The sequence below is a fragment of the Microtus pennsylvanicus genome, chromosome 3 (genome assembly GCF_037038515.1).
Source record: "Microtus pennsylvanicus isolate mMicPen1 chromosome 3, mMicPen1.hap1, whole genome shotgun sequence".
Classification (NCBI taxonomy): Eukaryota; Metazoa; Chordata; class Mammalia; order Rodentia; family Cricetidae; genus Microtus; species Microtus pennsylvanicus.
The window spans coordinates 121,622,981-121,643,948 of record NC_134581.1 but is presented as its reverse complement, the minus strand read 5'-3'; the positions used below and the strand labels follow the sequence as shown (position 1 = coordinate 121,643,948).

The window sequence follows — 20,968 nt, the reverse complement described above, 5'->3', positions numbered from 1 at the left end:
CATTGTTTTTGCAGACTTATTTTAGTTTTATGTAAGTGAGTGCTTTGCCTGCATGTATGTGTGTGTACCACAAGCATGCAATGAACATGGAGGCCAAGAGAAGGTGTCAGACATCACGGGACTGGAGTTAGACCGCTGTGAGCTGCCTTGTGTGTTGGCACCAGAACCTAGGCTTTGCTGCAGCAGCAACAGGTGCTCTTAACTGCTGAACCACCTCTCCAGCCCTCAGACTCAAATTCTTAATCCTTTTGCCTTCATGTCTAGAGTTCTGGGATTATAGGCATTTACCCAGTGGCTACTTCTTGTTTATGGACTATGTCAGTAGCTAATATTTTGTCCTGTGTCGTCACTATGAAAAATGGGTCTTTTTTTTTCTCTCTTGGCTCTTGGATCCAGATCCATCATAAGTAAGGCTGAAAGCATTTCCCATTGGATGTGATAATCTTTAAAAGAACACTTGAAATAATAATGACCTCAGTTGGCATTTGAGAGGCCAGCCTCTTTCATCAAAGCAGGGCTGGCTCGGCCTTCTGTTTGGCTGAGCAGCAAGCATCCGCTAGCTCCTCTGAATCTCACTGTCCTCATCTGTTATGTGGGGAGACTAACTCCTACACCCCAGACTCTTTGGAGCAATTTAATGAGACGGCATATGAAAACATAGAGCAAGATGCCATTCACATACCAGACACTTGATAATTTTCTTCCTTTTCACGCTTTATCTCTCCCCCCACTAGTTTTACTAAATCATACTTGACAAGTAAACATTGTGTGCTTAAGACACATAATATAAATTCACTGTAGAATGATCACCACAATTATAAGATATCCATTACCTCAGATATTACTGATGATATCAAGTAGCCTGAACACACACACACACACACACACACACACACACACACACATACAACACTAGGGTTCTGAATTCCTAAGCCTTGAGTGCTTCTTGGTCACTGGGGATCATTTCAGTGGACTATGGAAAAAGGACAAGTCCCTGTTTCCAAACAAGAACAGAACTTAGAACTAGACATCACCAACATCAAGAAGCAAGAACCCTCTGAGACATTCTACAGTTTGCTCAGGACAGTATCAGGAACAACCTGTCAGGCATTGTCTGCAGCATAACTTCAGGCCTTTGAGAGCCTGCATCTTCTACCAAGCATGAGGGCCATGTGAGCTCTTCCCACAGTGGACAATGTCTGCTGAACCAGAGCAGGGGTTTTCTGGAGCTCTTGACCCAGGACAAGTGGGTCCAGCCTCCTTCCTCCATGTTCCTCTCTGCCGCGCTGCAGCAGAGCGATCCCAGAACTGCTGTTGTGAGCAGCAGGCCCTGTCCTTTAAGATCTGAGATGGTACAGATACAAGCACTGAATGTGAACACCAGGGATGGGACTTCATATGCTTCTAATACTCCAGCATCTACTATAGAGTTTCATAAAATCCAGGATATTTTAATTTATTCCCAACAAATCCTTTTTATTAACTTTCAGTCATATCCAACTGCGATGTCAGAAAATGCACACTGTGGTCCCGGGCCCTGCAGCACCCAGAAGATCTCCACACTTACCTGCTTTTCTCTTTTGTCTTTACGTGAGGCTGTTTACAGGCCAGGGTAGAATGAAGAGAATGGGGTAACGGGCGATTGTTGCTGAAGTCCAAACGCGGGAATTTTCAAACTCACATTTCGATGCCACCACTGTCAGCTGTGGCATGTATGTCCAAACATGTAATTGATGGTGTTCTACTGGAATGCCACGTATTTACTCCACGCAGTTAATCGTGTGTAACTTACACACTGGATTAGTTCATGCCTGCGATGTTTCTGGGAACCAACGTCATCACAGATGTACTTTAAATCAACTTTCAAGATCAGTTTCTAAATTGTAGTCCGTGACAATTATCTTCATGTTACATGCCATTTGTGAATTTATCTAAAGATACCTGAAATATGAAGTCCCCTCCCTCATTTTGGTCCGCTTAGATCACTCAACACTGTGTGCTCAGAAAGCACAAGCCCGTTTGGGTGTTGGTACTCTATGAAAGCAGGAAGGGAAAACTGCCCACAGCACATACTCAGGACATGCTTCTGCACCAAACAGGAACTGACTGAGCTTCTCTCTAGTACACACACACCGTCTTGGAAAATACAGGCTATGTTAGCAGAGTAAAATATCATCTCTTTCTCCCTAAGACCCAATGGAACACATTGGGGCAGAGCTAGAAGCCATTGGCTACAGAATAGTTCATGGGGAGAAGGGTATGGAGAATCAGGGTAGGGGATGGGACTGATTTAGGGAGGAAAAGCAGAGTGGGCAAAGACCCAGGCTGCAATTGCTGTGGCCTGAGACGATGGTGGAACTGGGGAGGTTCTGGGGGCCAGAGCGCTCAGATATGCAGGGCACTCAAAGCGTGAGTAGTTTAGAGTGATTGTCATGACCTCCCCATTCTCAGCAGCAGTAACTAGGAGGTGCCTGTGTGCAAATTTGGGTGGTGGTCAAATTAATGTCCACTCTATTCTTAAACTTCATTTTTTAAAAAAACAACTATCAATTCAGTCTGTTTTCTAAGCAATAAAATAGCGTTTTATGATGTGTAGTAATAAGAGCGGTGGGGCTGCGTCCCTAGCACCCCGGCTGCCTGCTAGCTTATGCCCGAAATAACAACACACAAACTGCATTCATTTAAACACTGCTTGGCCCATTTCTATCTAGCCTCTTCTAGGCTAATTCTCGCACCTGGACTAGCCCATTTCTTATAATCTGTGTAGCCCACAAGGTGGCTTACCAGGGAGATTCTAGCCTACGTCCATCCTGGGTCGGAGCTTCATCGCATGCGTCTGCCCAGGAGAGCAGAGCTCTCCCGTCCACCCAGGAGAGGGGAGCATGGCGTCTCTGCTCCAGAGAGCAGCTGTCGAGTCTGAGCTCACTTCCTCTTCCTCCCAGCGTTCTGTTCTGTTTACTCCTCCCACCTATGTTTTAACCTATGCAGGCCAAGCAGTTTCTTTATTGCTTAACCAATGAAATCAACAGATTGATATATGACACTCCCACATCAATGATAGCTAAGCCATGGGCAAAAAACAATCGCCTCTTTGAAATCCATGGTCACTAGAGACACATACAGTCTATCTTTGCTGAATTGTGTATTAGACCAAACACTTGTCATATTTTAAATTTCTATGTTCGTTTTTTTTTTCCTTTCCAGATTTTCCTACACGGGAACAATTTAAATAGCCTTCACCAGCTAATACACCCCGAATTTCTGCCCTCTGAATTTGGAGGAACCCTTCCTCCTTATGACATGGGGACTTGGGCCCGGACATTGCTTGGTCCTGACTACAGTGATGAAAATGACTATACCCACACTTCCTATAACGCCATGCACGTGAAACATACATGCTCCAACCTGGAGAGGGAGTGCTCACCCAAGCCCATGAAAAGGTAAGGCCTGCCAGAGGGCATGAGCCAGTCGACTTAGACCTACTGCGGCATAGAAACTGAAAACTTTGTGGACACGGAATTGAATAAAATTATTTTCATAGGAGTTTACAGCAAATGGGTCTCAGCTGACCCAGAAATGCGGTTGTTCCCTTTCTACAATTTGAGGGAAGAACTTAATATCCTGATTACAGTCTGCTTTTTAGATTGTGGGCAACTGCTGAGCTACTCGGATGGAACGGTAGGCCTTTGGGATACACTGATGGCAAAACAACCCAGTAGAGAACATGACTATCGTTCATCTCTTTGAAACCAAAGGAGCATTGTTTGGCGGTAGCACCTTTAGACATTAGGGTTGTCAATTCAAATAAGATAATGAAGGTGTGCCTAGAAAATACACCTAGAAATACTTGAGAGCACTGTTATAAAATGACTGGCACTTGAGCTGCTCTCAGAGTTAACGGGGAACTGGTGTGCCAAGCCTGAGGGATGGAGGAGGAACAAAGTCTTAGGAAGATTGACGGCACTGTGATGTGCTGGCTGGTGAGTGTATAGAGGGTCGCAGTCATGGAGTAAATCCCCGGAGAGAGCTGGACTCCGCTGGCAAAGTGTGCTGCATGGGTGCTCGGAACAGTGCCCTGAAGGAGGTTGCTTTTGGGTTTTCTCTTTTTCTGTTTTCATTTTTTTCTCTCTCTCCAACCCTCTTTCACTCTTTCCTTGACCACTGTACTTTTTTTTTTTGATATTTCTTATATGGAATCTGGACTTTGTTCGTGCTAGTTCATATAGTCTAAGATCTACCTACATCCCCAGCCTGAAGGTGGCTTTTTAAATTTGCTATACAAATGATCCTGGCACACTCTCAACCGTGGCTTCTAAGGCTAAAGACCTCTTTAGCCACCATCTCAACCCCCACTCCCTTCTCTCCCCATGTGTGACTAATGTGCCCAGACAAGGGCGGTCCTTCCACTTGTTTTTTCGTGGACGATACCCACTTGTGCTCACACACACCACCCCTCAGAGTTTTCTGACATCTCAGAGTGAGGACTCTTTGCCTGCAGTTGCACTAATAAGTAAGGCAGTCTGGATTCTGTAAGCATCAAGAAAGTCTTTCCTCACAGTACTGGGACAGAAAAGCAAAGATCAAGGGGTCAGGACCGTTGTCATCTTTGAAACCTCTCTTCCCGGCGTGCAGATGACTGGCTTTGGCCCTTGACCTCAGAAGATCTTTTTTCTCTGTGTTTGTGTCCTAATTTCTTCTTAGGAGAACAGCAGAAATATTGGTTTAGAGCCAGCTCTATTGATCACATTTGACTTTAATGACACCTTTTACATCTCTGTCTTCAAACACAGCCACAACCAGAGGGACTGGAACGAGAACTCCGGTCTGTGAGTTTAGCAAGTGTGGGAGAGCATCTGGAGTCTATATGGTTATATTGCACTGGTCTTTGTCCCACAGAACAGCTTATATACCTGACACTGCACAAGATCCTAGAACACTGATATACCACCATAGCCATTGCTTCATTGGTGAGCATTTATTCAGGCTGTTGTTTAGGTTTTTTTTTTTCCCTATTTCAATCATTTTCTCGACATTTGTCTCTAGCTTGTCTGTCCATTTTCCTAGGAAGGTTTGTCTGGGAAGTCTCAGATCCTTGCCATTATGAACCAGAGGGCCTGTGCTTTTCAGTTTCATCCCATTGTGCACAGGGGTGTCCTGAGGGGCAGCTTTACCAACCGTGGTTAAGAATCAGCTTCCCCCAGACACAGACAGCTCACTGGTAGAGAAACAGAACTGTATATTTCACGGCATCTCTTCATCTCTTGGAGCCTGCAGGGATGCAGAGAAAAGGAAAACAGAACTAGGGGAAGCTTCAAAATAAACTTCTCTGCTTTCCCATCTGTTAGATCGATCCTTTTCTCAAGCCCAGATGCCCAGGCAACCTCATTTTTCACTGTCCAGACTCAGGCAGGCAGGGATGAAGCAGCATGCCCCTGCTGCACGACTGTGTCAGAGTTGCTAACGGATGACCTTGGAGTAGAGTTGTGAGCTCCAGTAAGCAGCGCAGTCCTAGCCTCTGACACATTCTCTACATGCTTAAAGCCCACTTGGAGTGAAGTGCTCTAGAGGACCATCTTTGGAAACTGAGCCTTGAGCATATGTGACCACTGAGTTTCAAGTGGCTCGTGGTAATGGTGCTTCCCTACAGAAGATCATAAAGTAAAACCTGAGACAACTGGCAAAGGGTGGTTGCAGCAGGTACTGGCACCGAGGACAGGTGTGTGGCAAGGGTGTCCCAGCATGGAAGCCTAGAGAGGCCATTGTGCTAAGTTGTGGAGATGAAGCCTGGAATGCCTGGGAGTCCCCAAGATGTTGGAGATGCCTCCTGGTGATACACAGATGAATAGAAATGGGTTCATTTAAGATATGAGTTAGTTAGAAATGTGCGTAGGCTATTGGCCACACAGTGCTGTAGTTAGTGTAGTTCTTGTGTGATTACTCACATCCGGTGGCCAGGAAATAAATGAGCAATCTCTGTTTACAATCACCTAACATCAGTCAGTGGGGACAGATGAGAGTTTAAAAACTATTTGAGATCTATTCCATTTTCTCTCACCATCGTGTAGGCACAGAAAGTTTGAAAACAAACCTAATAGTCATTACCATCATAGATAATAACTTGAATTGACAAAGCATTTTAAGACCTAAAAGGATGGAGACAGGTTGGAGACAGGAAGCAAATTTAAAACGATGAAAATGATGATTTCACCTCAAGTTTCTTGAATAGAACCTTTGAGAGAGGGAGGAGACGGGTGAACAGCATCACTTATAAGTCAGGCTGCTACACACTGATGCCAGAGCCGAGCATGCGGTCCTTGCTGTCCCCAGCAGAACATCGACAAATGGTGTGAACATGCCGCTCTGTCCTACAGTCACCCCACGGATATGGTGGGTCAGCACCTGGTTGACGAAGACAGCCCGGAGCAGAGAATTCTAGAAATCTTGGCACAAGTAGAATCCAGTTATTCTCAGTGAGGAGTGGAGTTAGGGAGAACTTGAACTAAGACAAGGCTTTGAAGCAGACTTCTGTGGGATTGTGCATGCCCTGCCTTCCCCAGCCAAAGCTTGTACACAGTGGACTCAAGCAATGAGCAGGCACAGCCTTCGCCTCCTGTCGTGTTTCCGTAAACAATGCGGTCTGTATTTTGTAGCAGGCATTCTATTTACAGGAGAATGAGCACAGGTTTATGTGGATGCTGCACCCTAATGTGAGGGACTTGATCATCTGTTGATTCTAATATTCAGGAGGCCCTTGAACCAAACCCCATATGCAGAAAAGGACAGATGGCAGGAATCTGTGCCTCTGGGAGAAGGAACAACAGATAGGACATACATGTTTTCCAAACCAGGTTCGAGTTCAGCGTGAAGGAGAATTTCACGGGATTGAGGCATAGAGGAGTGAGCTTCCCGAGATGGCTGTCTTCAGGAAGAGTGTGTGAGCGGTGCTGATGAGAATTAAACCTAACTGACTCCAGGATGGGGGTTCAATTAGGCCCAATTAGGCGGTGGGTTAAAGTGCTGGAGGTAGCTGATTTTCTGGTTCGTAGCCATACTGCTGGGATCCTCTGGGCCTCATTCATGTTTGCTGTATTTCATTTTTAGATGAAACCTCAAAAGATAGATCAGGCTAGCCTTGAACCCACGATCCTCTAGCCTCCATCTCCCACATTCTGGTTGTACCAGTTTGAACCTCCAGGTCTGTTTGCCTTGATGTCTTCAGGAGTTTCTCATTTTTTCATAATTATGCAAAAAATCTGCATTCCTTCCTCTCGCCCAACTTTCACGCTGGGCTCTTAGATAGGCAGAGAAACACGTAGGAAGTGTGTCAAAAATCCAAAGTTCTACTACTGCCTGTGTCTCGTCAGGCCATCCCAGCAGCGGATGGATCCATTTCACTCCCAAAACACCGCACACATCTAGTCAGGGCATTTGAGTTGACTGGTGTTTATAGTGTGTTTCATGGCAATTGTAGGGATTTTCACTTTTATTTTGAAATAGATCTCATTGTGCCATTTAGGCTGGTCCAGAACTCACTATACTTCCCAGGGCGGTCTTGAAAGTATGATTCTCCTGCCTCTATCTCCCCATAGCTGACACCACCCATATTCAGCCTTGATTGACTTTTTAAACTTGTGCTTTCTGTGTTACATACATATTATAAAAGGGGCTAAGAAGCTCGGGCAGCAAGTTGTTTCCCCAGTAGAGTGGAAGGAAGGGTCATTAGACATTCCGCGAGGCAGCTCTGCAGGCCACAGCGCTTCCAGGGACAGAGCTATAATGAGCAGACCTCGCTCTCCACTTTGCCGTATCACTTGCCTAACTTACTTGTTTATTGATTCCTTAATTTGTTTCCTGCACTTAAAAATGGAGACAGTAGCACCATTTCTCGGGGCTGTGAAAGTGGGAAGCTCAGACATATGAAGAACCCCTTAGACACGCACCAAGTACACCCAGAACACTTATTAGTGGTTTTGTGTCTAAGGATTCACCTTTATTTTCATTTGATGGGTGGACACAAGCACAGAAAGTTACGCTCATTTTATGGCATATGACAGCAAAAAGCTACAGGTCAGATTCAGCGGAAGAAAAAGGCTTATGAGTAGAATCTCAAAGTGGCTAAGTTCAAATTGTCAGAAAAAAAATCAAAAAATAAAGTGGTGTGTGGGATCAGACAGCAAAAAGGAAATACTAAGTAGCTGTTCTCCATGCCTTGATTCTCAAGAACAACCGCTACCAGCACAAACTGTCTGTGACTGTGTGCGTCTCCTTCCTCTCTTGTTAGATCTCAGTCTGTGGTAGAAGCTGGGACCCTGAAACATGACGAGAAGGGAGAAAACGAGAACACTCAGCCCCTGCTGGCTCTGGACTGAGCCACGTTGCGTGATGCTCCCATGCACAAGCCTCCAGTGGAGCAGCCGCCCAGGGAGCACCCGGGTGACTGACCTACAGACACACGGGCTCTGCTCAACAGGAGGTCCTCCACTGCTTCCCCAGCCATGACGTCAGCAGCCATTGGTCTGAGCAGCCCACACTGGACAAACATCGGAGGGATGCTCCTCAAGCTCAAGTTAACTGATTAATTTGTTTTAGGGAGGGATTAGGAGGATGAAGCGAGGCGTCTGTGTAAAAAGGATTCTCCCTCCCCACACATTTATGGTAGCAAATGCACTCACACAGGGAAAGACTGAATTTCCTGCGCGCACACTAGGACAACAGCTGCTCTAAGGAGTCACACAATGACGTGCATTTCCAGATAGAGACAGCAGAGTGAAACTGTTCAGACACAAGGTCAAGTGTAACGGAGTGCAGAACCCTGAGACAATACCCATCACCAGCATCTAAGTGCTCAGCCTGAAAGCATGACCTCACAGGTCATGGGCAAATTTCTTAACTCATATATCCTGCAAGAATGATTTGTTAGTCGGGCCACCAGCTAACTTCATGAATTGGATGTCAAGAGGACACAGGCAGTTGACAACTGACTGCTTCATCTTAGCAAAGTGATGTCCTGTAGGCGTTCATGGGAATGTCTACAGAGAGGAGGCAACTCATTGAAAAACAACATACTGATAAGCCCATTCAAGTTAGTTCTTGGGTTCCTACCCAAGCAAAGGAAAGTGCTAGCAAGGCACTTGGTCCCCACCCTCCTAAGAACTGTGGAGAAAGGCCCTGAGCAGGCAGTCTGTCACACAGAAAGGGCCTCAAGGATGGCTTAACATGTAAGTACTGAGCTAAGAGAAGACAAATAAAATGCCAAGATGAAATGCCAAAGACCACTCTACGTCTGTATCCATTCTCCTTAGAAACAGACCCCAGTCCCTACTCGCAGGAAGTCAGACAGAAAACAGACATCAAAGGTTAGGATATTTTATCTGTGCCATGTTTCCCCAGACCAGTTGAGTATACGTAGATATCGTATTCGCCACCTATCTGTGTGACATAGGCACTGACTAATACAACCAGAGGGCTTAACGTCAAAAGAAAATCTCAATTGATAATGCTTAGTAAAATATTTCACACTTTAAGCCTTTGGTAGGTTGATTTGTTAGTTGAACAACCTCAGAAAACAGGAAAACAGTTCAACTTTCAGCCATAATCACCTAAACAATATGGCTAGTTGTGAACACCTCTCTCTTCTGTCTACCTTCTGTTCCTGCCTCTTTCTCTCTCTGTGTCTCTCTTTTGCTATCCCTCTCCCTATCTCTCCTCTTCCCCCTTCTCTTTTGTTTTTTCTCTGACTCTTCCTCCCTCATTCTGTCCCTCCATCTCTCCATTCCTCCTTCCCATGCTGGAGATCAAAATGAGGGCCTTGTCATTCCAGGCAAGTGTTTCCCTCCTGAGCCCTGAGCTACATTCTAGACATACATTCCTTCTCAGTTGATCTACTGGTTTATTATTAATTTTCACTAGTAGAGAATAGTAACAAATATTATTTTTATGTTCCAACCTTGAAGGAGTAATACTGAGACAGAATTCAAAATATTTCTCAAACAATTGCATCATCATATATAAAAGTACCAATTTATTTGGTATAGACCCTCTGAATCATAAAATAACAACCCTGAAAAATGTCTACTAACACATTGGTGGAAACTCTTTTCTCATGACACGAGTAAGAGAATGGAAAGATTAAAGTGAATTAGAAAATCTTTTATTGCTTGGGTTTATAAAACAAATGTGGGGTCCAAGTATTCAAAATATTGTTGGAGTCAACGACAGTAATGGTTCTTCTGGCTTTTCACACGACAATATTTAGAATCCTACTGTAATGATCATATTTTAAAAACCATGTTATATTTACTAAGGCAAAAGCTAATTTTCACTTATTTCTACCATTTTATGACATGAATGTAAGGTGACGGTTTAACAGTGAGAACATATGGTTTGCATTTCGTTATGTGTATGTAATATGTTGGAGAACCAAACCCAATAGGCGGCCGAGTGTCACAACATGAATTCTGAATTGTATTGCCTTTTGTCAATAAGTTCCTCCATTTAATAAATACTGAAGAACGCAAACACCTTTTGTTTTCTGAGAGTTTGTTTTCTTTTCTGGAATTTGGTGATGACTTGCTATTTTCCTTCCATGCCTTAGAGGAATTTTTGAACATTGACAAAAGAAGGATAAAGTACCTTTTTAAATGAATGGTCACATATTTTGTAAACTTCCTACTAAAAGCTAGTATCCTTAAGCTAAAAGAAAAAGGATCAATGCCAATTTCAAAGAATTGCTCGCTAAGTGGGGTCCAGAGAGCATCTTCTTTTGACACTGTCTGAAAAGAATGCATCTGTGTTTTATCCACCTATGTGGCTGGAATATGTGTCATTTCTGCAGCATTGTTGTTCGACTGGCTTAGGGATCAGTGCATGAATGGCTTTACATTCTGAAGCTTGAATTAGCTTTAACTGTCAAACAGAAAATCCAAGGCAGTGATTTTACCGGTGAAACTGATCATCTTTGGAAGGAGTGGCAAGATGACTTTCTGCTCTTCTTCCTATGCCATGTGCCATACTCAGATCAAACATACAAGTGAAACGCTGTTTCAAAATAATAATTACTAGATGGCAGGCTTTTTTTGAGCATGGACGATGGAAACTGCCTGCGAATTCAGAATTAACAAATTCTACCACCTCCACCTGGGGGAGGATTCCAGCATTCCTGGGAACTTCCTACACTGCTCTCCTACATGGACAAAATTGTGAGGAGACTCTCAGAAACCAAGCAGCCATCTTCTTGGCATCCAAGTGGACCTAGAGCAGGTGGCCACTGCAGATTCCAGGTCCTGTGTGCAGAAGGCAAAAAGTCCAGGCTATCTGGTCACCTGACCCTGAGTGAGAACGTTCACGTCCATGTTAGATCTTCTCTGAGCCCCGTTATCTGTGGTATTGTCTTATTACAACATAAAATATTTCCATGGCTTTGATCAGTGTCAAAGAGAAAGCGTTGCTTTTAGGAATAAGAGCTTGATAGCATTTCCATGATAAGCACAGAGACAGGAGAAGAAGCTGAGTCTAAACGAAGATACACAGGGAGATCCAAGGGCAAGGGTCGGCACAGTTTATATATCCCAGAGTAACTTCCCATTTATATTAGGAAAACCAAATAAAGTTGCCTTTTTCACAAGTGTTTTTTTTTCCCCTAAAAGGAATATGTCTGAACTGACCAGAAAATTACTACTTAACAGTCAGAAGGGATGCATTTGTACTTCTCATCAAAGTCGACAGAAACCAGGGTAGATGGTGACAGAATAGTTTGGCTACCTAGAAAAATATAACTGCCTAGAAAAATTACAAACGAAAGTGATTCATTCACAGTTTCTCCATATGGTATACCCTCTGTGTACACTACTCCATGTAGAAAAATATCTTTGGCTAGCAATGTAGACACAGCCAAGTGTTCCCCTTCAGTCCAGGCAGAACATCTGTGCTGCCACGGGTGACTTGAAGCAAGAGGCCTCCTAAATGAATTGCAGTAAGGCAAATACTCCTCCCAGTGATTTCCCATCCAGAAGGAACCTTAGAGATCTTTAGCTGCAAGGCAAGGGGACCAAAGAGTCACGGTGCTTGAATGTCTGTCTCCGCACCCCAGGAGAAGCAGAAAGGCAGCCTCCTGGGAGTGCACCCAAGGCTGTGACGATTCCTTTTAGATTGCAGGAAGGCTGCGCCTCTGCTGAGGGGTCAGCTCCGGGTGCCACACATCCACAATGAAGATCAGCCGAAATGACGAAGCATCCTGCCACACCTCGTGCTCGAAGGAGTCGTCAAAGATGAGCACCTTGCCCTCCTCCCACGTCCTGGAGGAGAAACACATGCACTTGTTAGAGTGGCCTTGGGAGTTTCAGTTTCATAGGCAGGAGGACCTCTCCGGAGGAGGACCTCTCCTGAGCACCGCTGGGATATGATTGTGTCACCAGGCCTGGAAAGAGTCTTGCATTAATGATTAAGAACTCAAGCTTCTTATTAGGGACACCTGTCTTCTCCCTCTGCACAAAGAACATGCAAAGAACATGGGCTGGTGATCAGGACCTCCTGGAATTATTTCATACCCTCCATTTAGTCTGGATCCCATCTTAAAGCAGACTTGTTTAGCTGAACAAGTATCTAGAACAGTGGTTCTCAACTTTCTTAATGATGTGATCCTTGAATACAGTTCCTCACGGTATGGAGACCCAACCATAAAATCATTTCATTGCTACTCCATAACTGTAATTTTGCTGCTGTAAAGAATCATAACGCGAAAATCTGACCCGCAGGATATCTGATATTCACTTCCTGTGAAAGGGTCATTTGAATATCAAAGGGGTCTCCACCCACAGGGTGAGAATCACTGATCTAGCTGCATGCCCTGGTAGCTCACACATGAGACAATTTCCAGGTGAGTCATTGCACAGCTGTCCTGTCTGTCATTCCAGATACTGGCTAAGATTTTTAGGTGGTGAAGACCAAAGTTTCCATTCCCAGGACCCACATAAAAGCTGGGCACAGCTGGGCGGTGATGGTGCACACCTTTAATCCGAACACTTGGGAGGCGGAGGCAGGTGAATCTCTGTGAGTTCGAGGCCAGCCTGGTCTACAAGAGCAAGTTCCAGGAAAGGTGCCAAAGCTACAGAGAAGCCCCATCTCAATAAAATAGAAAAAAAAATAAAGACTGGTCACACAACATGAGCATCTGTAATTCTAGTGTTCCTACGGGGAGATGGGAAGCTGAGCGACAGGGTCATCCCCAGGAGCTTGTTGGCAGCTGATCTGGTGTATGCACTGGGAAAGAACAAAAGAGAGCCCTGTTGCAAACAAGACAGAAGGTGAGGACCAACACTCAAGGCTGTCTCTGAGTCTCACACACACGTGGAATACACATGCGGTATATACACATGTGTCTGCATTTGCCCTGACACAAATGTGTGTACACACACATGCAGGAACCCCCCCCACACACACAAGCCTCATGTATGTGATCATGTCACCAGAACTTCTCTCTGCTCTGAGGCTGCTGCAGGCTTCACCTGAGCTTAGCTTATCCACCGAGGGACATGAGAGCTCTGCCCACCTTCTTGTCCCTTGTAACTGCTGCTGTGAGCAGGGATCCTTTCGCTCTTGGACACTTTCCATCCTTCCCATCTATCTGTCCCGTAGCTCTGTCCATTACACCTACCCACAATGCTCAATTTCTCTGGTAACGCTAGACCAAGAAAATTACTATCTCTCTGTTTAAGATATTTTAGGAGAGGGGAGTTGGCTGATTTTCTTTTTTTCTTTTTTTATTTCTGGTTTTGTTTTTTCCTTAGCTTCCTTTTTTTTTCAGGTTTGATTTCACACGGTCATGAATGCCTGTTCTGCCATTGTCTGTCCATTCTAAGTTTCTGTCCTATGTAAACCTTTCAGGGAGCATTGTATCCCCTATATGCAGAGGAACTGTATAAAACAGCCAAGCAACACATTTGCTGAATTCAAGATTCTAAGCTGAGAGGCATGCCATAGAAGGAATGGGCAGATAAGTGGGTGGGAGATGGGGAGGGTGGATTAAACTTTTTATTGTAAATATTACTTTTTATAAGTTAATTAACTTAGAAAATTTATTTTAAAATCCCCCAATAGGTCAGTTATTATTTCCTGGGATAACTGTCTCTCCTAAATTCCTCCCCACTTTTGAAAATTACCATAAATATTTCTCCTTGTCAAAAAGGTGTGGGCACACTACTGCCATCTAGTGGCTAGAGGCCAGGGATGCTGTTGACCATCTGGACCAGACATCCAGGGGCAAGGCCCATAAAATGACACCAATTCTGTCCTCAATGAATGTGTCCCTACAATAGAGCTGTTCCTGTTATACTGTAATTCTCTGCCAAGGTACAATACAAAATTCTAAACATTTAAGTAGAATTTTAATAATTAAAAAAAATTTCCTAGAGAAATTTTCATTTTAAAGGTGACAGCATTTAGCTTAGTCTCACTTGACACATATCTTCACATTAATATCTATGTATACACGCAGGCACACTGACTCAGCTTACAACTTTCCGCGGATTGTGGAGGCACTGCAGAGCCACCAGCGGCACGTTTCTCTTTAGACTAACGTCCTATTTAGATTGTGAGTCTCACACAACTCTCCTCTATGGTACAGCTGGAGGCCCTGAGGAGAACTCTGCCACACTGACTTAAAATATTCCTTGTGTAACCCACTTGCATAGCAGATGAAGCTAAGAATATAAACAAGATTAATTTCCAATCTGCCCATCTTTCTAAACTAGAATACTACTTAGGAGACACCTAATTTGGTTTTCAGGTCACTGGATATAAGAATCATTTCTTCTATAAAATGGATCTTCCATAATAGACAGAACAGAAAGCAAGATCATTTGGACCCCGTGTCAGGTGTCCTGGAAGACACAAAGATTCCCTCAGATATGACTGCCAGTGCTTTATCCAGTGAGCCATCCCCCGACCCAGCACATATGTATCTTAAGGGCATTAAGCTAAGTGGCTCAAGCTAGCCACTAAAGGCCAGATACTATATGATTCCACTTGTATAAGGGTCTAGAATGGTCACACTCATAGACTAAAGAGGAATGTTGCCTGGCTGAGATGGGGTATGGATGTAGGCAGAACTTTCCTGTCCCAGCAGCCATTTCCCAAATAACCAACACTGAGACTTCATATTACTTATGAAGGGCCAGCCCATAGCTCAGCTTGTTACTAGCTAACTCAGTTCAACTCATTTCTATTAATCCCTGTGCTGTCTTGAGACTCATGGATAATTCCACAGCATATGCACCTAGTGCTCAACAGTCCAGTTTTTTGATATAAAATTCTGGAGATATGTGGTGGCAATAATTGTACAAAGTAAGTGAACATAATGCCAACAAAACATACATTTTAAAATGGTTAACATGTTTAATTTTATGATGCGTATTTTATCATGACTAAATAAAAAAATTGAAAGGCAAAGGGACACATGAGAGAAAAGAGTCAAAAAGCATCCAAAGACAGAAAGACATCATGGTCTTTGAAGGGAGTAGAATAAAACCTTTCAGCTCTGGCATTTGTCACTTGATCTGGGGCAAGTTACTGATGCTTCTTTATTAAGGAAGATTCACGCTCTGATAAATCCATCACCAAGCGAAAGTCCCACAAATGGCTAAAGCATGTAATACCCCATATCCAGACTGAAGATGTAGCCTACCCTACGGTAGACAGGCTCTGAATGTTGAGAATTAGCCCACAGCTGGGCAAGGTCATTTAATGCAAAGCCTACTGTATACCAATGTGTGGGATTACTAGTATTATTTATTGGAAATCAATATCAAACAAATTCCAGCAACAGAGCACACTGTAGAGTCTGATCACCCAAAGGATGGAATGACTGACAAGTTGGAATGTGGTGTCCCAGCATCACTAGAAAGTGCTAGTACACATTGCTGACCCAGGAAAAGGTCAGACTTACAAGTTCAGTTTCTACAGAATGCATGTCATTTCTTTCCAGTCACGAGGTCGACGGCTACCAGCAGAGCTATTATTATGTTAAGTGGGGAGCACCTGAACCTAGCACATTTGCCCTTGTACTGTCAGCCGCGCTTCACAAGAGGGCAGGGTAGATATTCAACTTCAGAGAAGAAAATTTGAAACACACGTGGGAACAAAACAGAAAATAAAGACAAGACAATAGAATACCAAGAATAAATTTGACTTCACTCCTTATGCAATCTGACTTAGTTTGAGAAAACTGAAAATCTATCTGAGATGCCACTGACAAATGGGTCTTGAAGCTATTTGAGCATCACAGAATTTGGACGCCATTTCAAAGTCTACATGTCATTCAAAAAGAGCACAAAACTCTCTGTTGCATAAGTTACATTTTCTGGGATATTTTGATAGGCGTAATGAAACCAAGGATTTAGGAATGTTTAAAAACCTTAATCATCCCATGCATTAACTTCATTGCCTGTGAATTAGAAGGAGCAGTTCCCATGGGACATACTGACCACTGCATACATGATGACTTCAGAGTCACTATTTACGGCTTTCCAAGCAGTTTCGGTCAAATGTGTCCCAGGTGTGTCATATCTGCAGCGTGTGGGTCACGTGCTTCCCAGGACAGTAGTGAATGGAGCCTAACATAAAATCTTCAACTCACTTAATATTGCGGGAGTTAGTTTTGTAACTTGATCACATGATTCTTGAGCAGAAACTCTACCGGTAACAATGTGGCTTTGCAATGTTGAAAGGTTGGACATGCCTGGATCACTAATTAACCATTTTTAAAAATAAACCTAAAATCTGGAAGGCATTTCCATGGATTGTGCACTGAATTTTTCTTTAAAAACATTCATTTTAAAATATTTCATAGACATCTGGGGTGTTTGTGTGAGTGTGTGTGCGTGTGTGTGTGTGTGTGTATGTGTTTGTGTGTGTGTGTGTATGTGTATGTGTTTGTGTGTGTATGTGTGTGTCCTTGTAACCATTCTTCAGCTGCACACGGGGTCGGAGCACAATCAGGAGATGGTTGTCCTTCCGCCATATGGATCCTGGGGCTGAGCTAAGGTTGTTGGACTTGGAGGGAGGCACCTGTAGGCACTGACCAATCTCACCAAACCCAGATGGACTCTTCTAAGTCCTTAATGGACTATGGGGAGTTTGAGGAAGTATAATCACAAATTCAAAAGCTCTGCATGGTGAGGATAAAGCCAGTGTGGGCTATCCAATGAGACCTGTATCAAAAGGGACACAAAACAAAAACTACGCAGGGCGATATATCCTGTTGGGCTTATATTTATCATTGGATTTTCTGTTTCCGTAGAAGGCAGCAATGGTGACTACATACTGGAGCTCCTTTCCTGAAAATACTGCATTTTACCCTTGCACTAGCTTTCGGAGGTGGAGTAACAACAGCAGCAGCTTCAATTATTCCAAGGAGACACAGGGAGCACAGCAGAACCTCTTTCAAGCCATGTCTCCACCCGAGCTGGCACAGGGCTAACCTGGACAGATCTCACCAGCCTGGGGAAGAAAACATGCTTTGCACAACCAAGATAAGGGCAATGAAGTCATCACAGGACTACAGACCTCTTCTGAAAGAAAAGCAGAGGCTCAGTAGAACACAAACAGTTTCCAGGCCATTGTTTTTCAAGAAAAGCTCTTATAAATATGACTAAGTCATGTCAGGATTATGACACAAGCAGCTAAAGACAGGGACGTTTTCCCAGGATAGCCTTAGGAGGTGGCCTCCCTAGCACCGTCCTGTGAGGGCTCGTGATACAGGTCTAGAGGGCAGGGGCTGGAAGAATATGCTGTTCACTGTTTGACTGTCTGACCATTGGAAGAAGAAGGCTGCCTCATATGCCAAAAGATGCAAGAATATCCAGTAATAAGACAAAGCAATATTGCATAATCCTTCAACTTCTCAAATTATTATAATTATAACTAGAGATAATGACATAATGGTGGCAAGGCATACTTAATAGCTATAATTTTGCCACACAATTATCACCAATATTAATAAGGCTAGTGACGACTCTACATGCTTAGTTTTCCACCTAAAAATCCTACAGAAAAAAATGTCAGTGAGCTTTGCTAGAATGTTCTGAACCGGGCAAAAGTTATAACGTAATTGTGGTTTTTATCCAAATGAACTTCATGAGGACATGATGAACTCGCTCAGGACGGGCTGATTCTGTAGAAACTGTGGAAACCCTTTAGGTTTGCTGGTAAAGCCCAGCACTTTAGCTCAAGCTTACTGCCCTAGGTATATTCTTAGTGTCTGAGGATGCCATGCTGAGGTGACCTACGAGCATTTAATCAGACATTTAATCAGGAAAAAAGGTTCAGACCTCAGAAACAATAAACCCAACCTTTATAAATTCTGATCTACTGAGGTCCCCCAGTGTGGAAATTCTGGCACAAGCACTCACTGACGTGAAACTGCATAATTGCTTGCCTCTGCTCCTTCTCTCCTCTGACAAAATGACCCCCAACTCCCCCGCACTCTTTGATTTGGAAGCCAGCGCACTTGCGTTCTTGCTACGACTGCTGCTAACCATGCCAACACATTTCACTTACAGCCTCAGTTTATCCATCTGCACGGTGTCTGGAGATGGGTAAGATGGGCTCATGGGCTCTTGTCAACACCAACGTTCTCCTAATTCTTTAAGCGCAGCTCTTGGTTATGATGAGTTCATTCTTTCTATGACAAGATACCCTAAGCAGACTTCATCTAAACTGTGAGAATGTGATCAAATGCTGAGTACGGCAAACACTGCCTATCTTAGCTGAGAACCCTTCTGCCCATTGGGATTAAAACAGGCACTCCATGGCACAGTCGGGCGGGTAGCGTTTTCTCTCAGTGCCTTGAGGGGAGAGCCTTTCAGCTGAGCCACCAGAGGAATTCCTCACCTGGTCACATCAAATCAGTCCTTTGTCCCCCTCTGTGCCTCTCCCTGTCACTTCTACCTTCTTGCTCTCGATTCTAGGTTATCAACAGCAGAAGTGACTGTGAAACAGAGAACACTGCAAGAGAAGTGAGAAAGGGGGGAGGGGATAGAAAAGCTCCCAGGCCTGTACTGGTTAGTGCATGTCAACTTGACACATTCACCAAGAAAGATGGAATCTCGATTGAGCTATTGCTTCCATCAGTTGGGTCTGTGGGCAGCTCTGTGGGTCATTTTCTTGGTTAATGGTTCATGCGGAAGCGACAGCCCACTGCTGTGTTAGCGCTGAGCAGTTGGTGGTGGGCTGCAGATAAAAGCAAGCTGAGCAAGCCACGAAGAACAAAGAAGCAAGGAAGTGGTACTCCTCCACGACCTCCTCTTAGTTTCTGCCTGCTGAAGCACACAGTGTTGCTCAGATTTGGCGCCTTTGATTTTATAGCCATTTTAGAATGTGTTCTCCTCTCAGCTTTCAGTACCTATAACCTTCTTGTCTAAAAACAAATAAGCATGCCAACTAAACCACAAAACAAAACACTACATGTGAGATTCCCAATCTTAGGGGCAATGGAGGTACTGGCCAATGACCTATTTGTAACCTTTGACCTGTGCTCCCTTCGGGCTACGTAGTGTGGGTTTTCCTGTAATCTTCCTGATCACATGTATCTGGGAACAGAAAGCCCCATGTGATCCGCCATTGTGTGTTCTGTAACACTTGTGCTACCCTCCACTCTGTTCCCTATCAGAGACAATTAGGATGGCAGAACACAGCAATGTCTTGGCTTCCCGCCTTTAGGAGCTTTCATTTCAGCAGGATCATCAGGTTAACGGCCACTGACAGCAATGATAGCTGGCCAGGGACCACTGAGGCACGCACTGTGCACATGGCCTAAGATGTCAGCCCGCAGGCCTTATTTTTATGAGCTGAAATTGCATCTCAGTAATTAGCATACTTCGCCTAGATACTAAAAGCTGCTAGAGCAAAAACGTATCTAGAAAATTCCTCACAAGGGACAGAGCTTGTGAGGCTCCTTCAAGTGTGGCTCGTTCACAAGAGGGTGAATCAACTGCCGTGATTAGAGAAGAAGCAAGCACTTCACGGAATCCTAACATTTGCTGTGGCCTTGCTGATGCCAGGAGGATTAAGTGCTTCTGAGAATCATTCCCTTTAATCCATGTCACGACGCGACAGAGTCGGCATTATTGCCAATTTTACAAGCCAGGAAGCTGAGATTTCAGGAGATTAAGTGACTAGTCAAGATCATATAGTGGCAGAAATGCTTCTGCAAGTGGCAATCACTCAGCGAGCCATGGTGCCACCTCCAGAGCAGAGCACACACACCACAGGGTGGTTTCTTCAAGGAGACAGACTTCCTAGACACGCGCACAAGTCAAGCTGTGGAGCCTTAAGCACAAGGCAGAATGTGGGGAGCTCAAGGCAAGTGGATTGACTCTGAACGCAGGGCTGTCAACCAGAAGAAACCAGGAGGCTGGGCAGGCAAATGAGTGCTGTGGGGTAAATGACAGGGGCCTGCCCTGACTCTGTATGGCATCTCTACACCCCCCAAAGCACAAAGGCCACAGACTAGAGACCACATGCAAATCACTTTGTTTCTGTCTACAGAGACAGGGACAACATGTCCCACTGAATATAGACTTTCTATAAGGAATACCTGCTGTTGGGTGATGGTGAAACAGATAAACACAAAGGAAATGTACCTGGTCTCATTGGCACACCGGATCTTGCAGCCTTCCTTGGGAATCACCAACCCTAGATGCATTCGGAGCCTGCAGTTTGTGGGTCCTGTGTGTGGCCACACATGAGTTCCAGGGTGCATGATGGAATATTTGATCTGCACAGAAAGTATGACATCCAGTCATCCATTTATCAAGGTGTGGAGAAGCAGCAGAATCAGCATCAGCTAACAGGAGAGAGTCTTTGTAACCCTGGGGGTTTATACTAGCATCCTATTTCTCTGTGAAGGAGCTAAAAAAACCAAGCACTCTCATGTTCCACCAAGTGACATAACACTCAACACTTTCGACCTTCA

At 44.3% G+C, this 20,968-nt stretch overlaps 2 protein-coding genes across 6 annotated transcripts in view; one reads left to right on the top strand and one right to left on the bottom strand.

Moving 5' to 3' along the window:
- The window catches only part of Clvs1 (clavesin 1), a 127,455-nt gene extending 116,937 nt beyond the window's left edge, over nucleotides 1–10,518 (top strand). For both annotated transcript variants that reach the window (XM_075967006.1, XM_075967007.1), the window contains exons 5-6: nucleotides 3,205–3,440; nucleotides 8,282–10,518. In XM_075967006.1, the coding sequence (XP_075823121.1) occupies nucleotides 3,205–3,440; nucleotides 8,282–8,369 (324 nt within the window). In that variant the 3' untranslated portion in view covers nucleotides 8,370–10,518. The remainder of the gene's footprint in view (nucleotides 1–3,204; nucleotides 3,441–8,281) is intronic.
- Asph (aspartate beta-hydroxylase) overlaps nucleotides 10,135–20,968 on the bottom strand; it is a 164,911-nt gene continuing 154,077 nt past the window's right edge. For all 4 annotated transcript variants that reach the window (XM_075966995.1, XM_075966998.1, XM_075966996.1 and 1 more), the window contains 2 exons: nucleotides 20,637–20,770; nucleotides 10,135–12,293 (listed from right to left, as the gene is read on the bottom strand). In XM_075966995.1, the coding sequence (XP_075823110.1) occupies nucleotides 12,143–12,293; nucleotides 20,637–20,770 (285 nt within the window). In that variant the 3' untranslated portion in view covers nucleotides 10,135–12,142. The remainder of the gene's footprint in view (nucleotides 12,294–20,636; nucleotides 20,771–20,968) is intronic.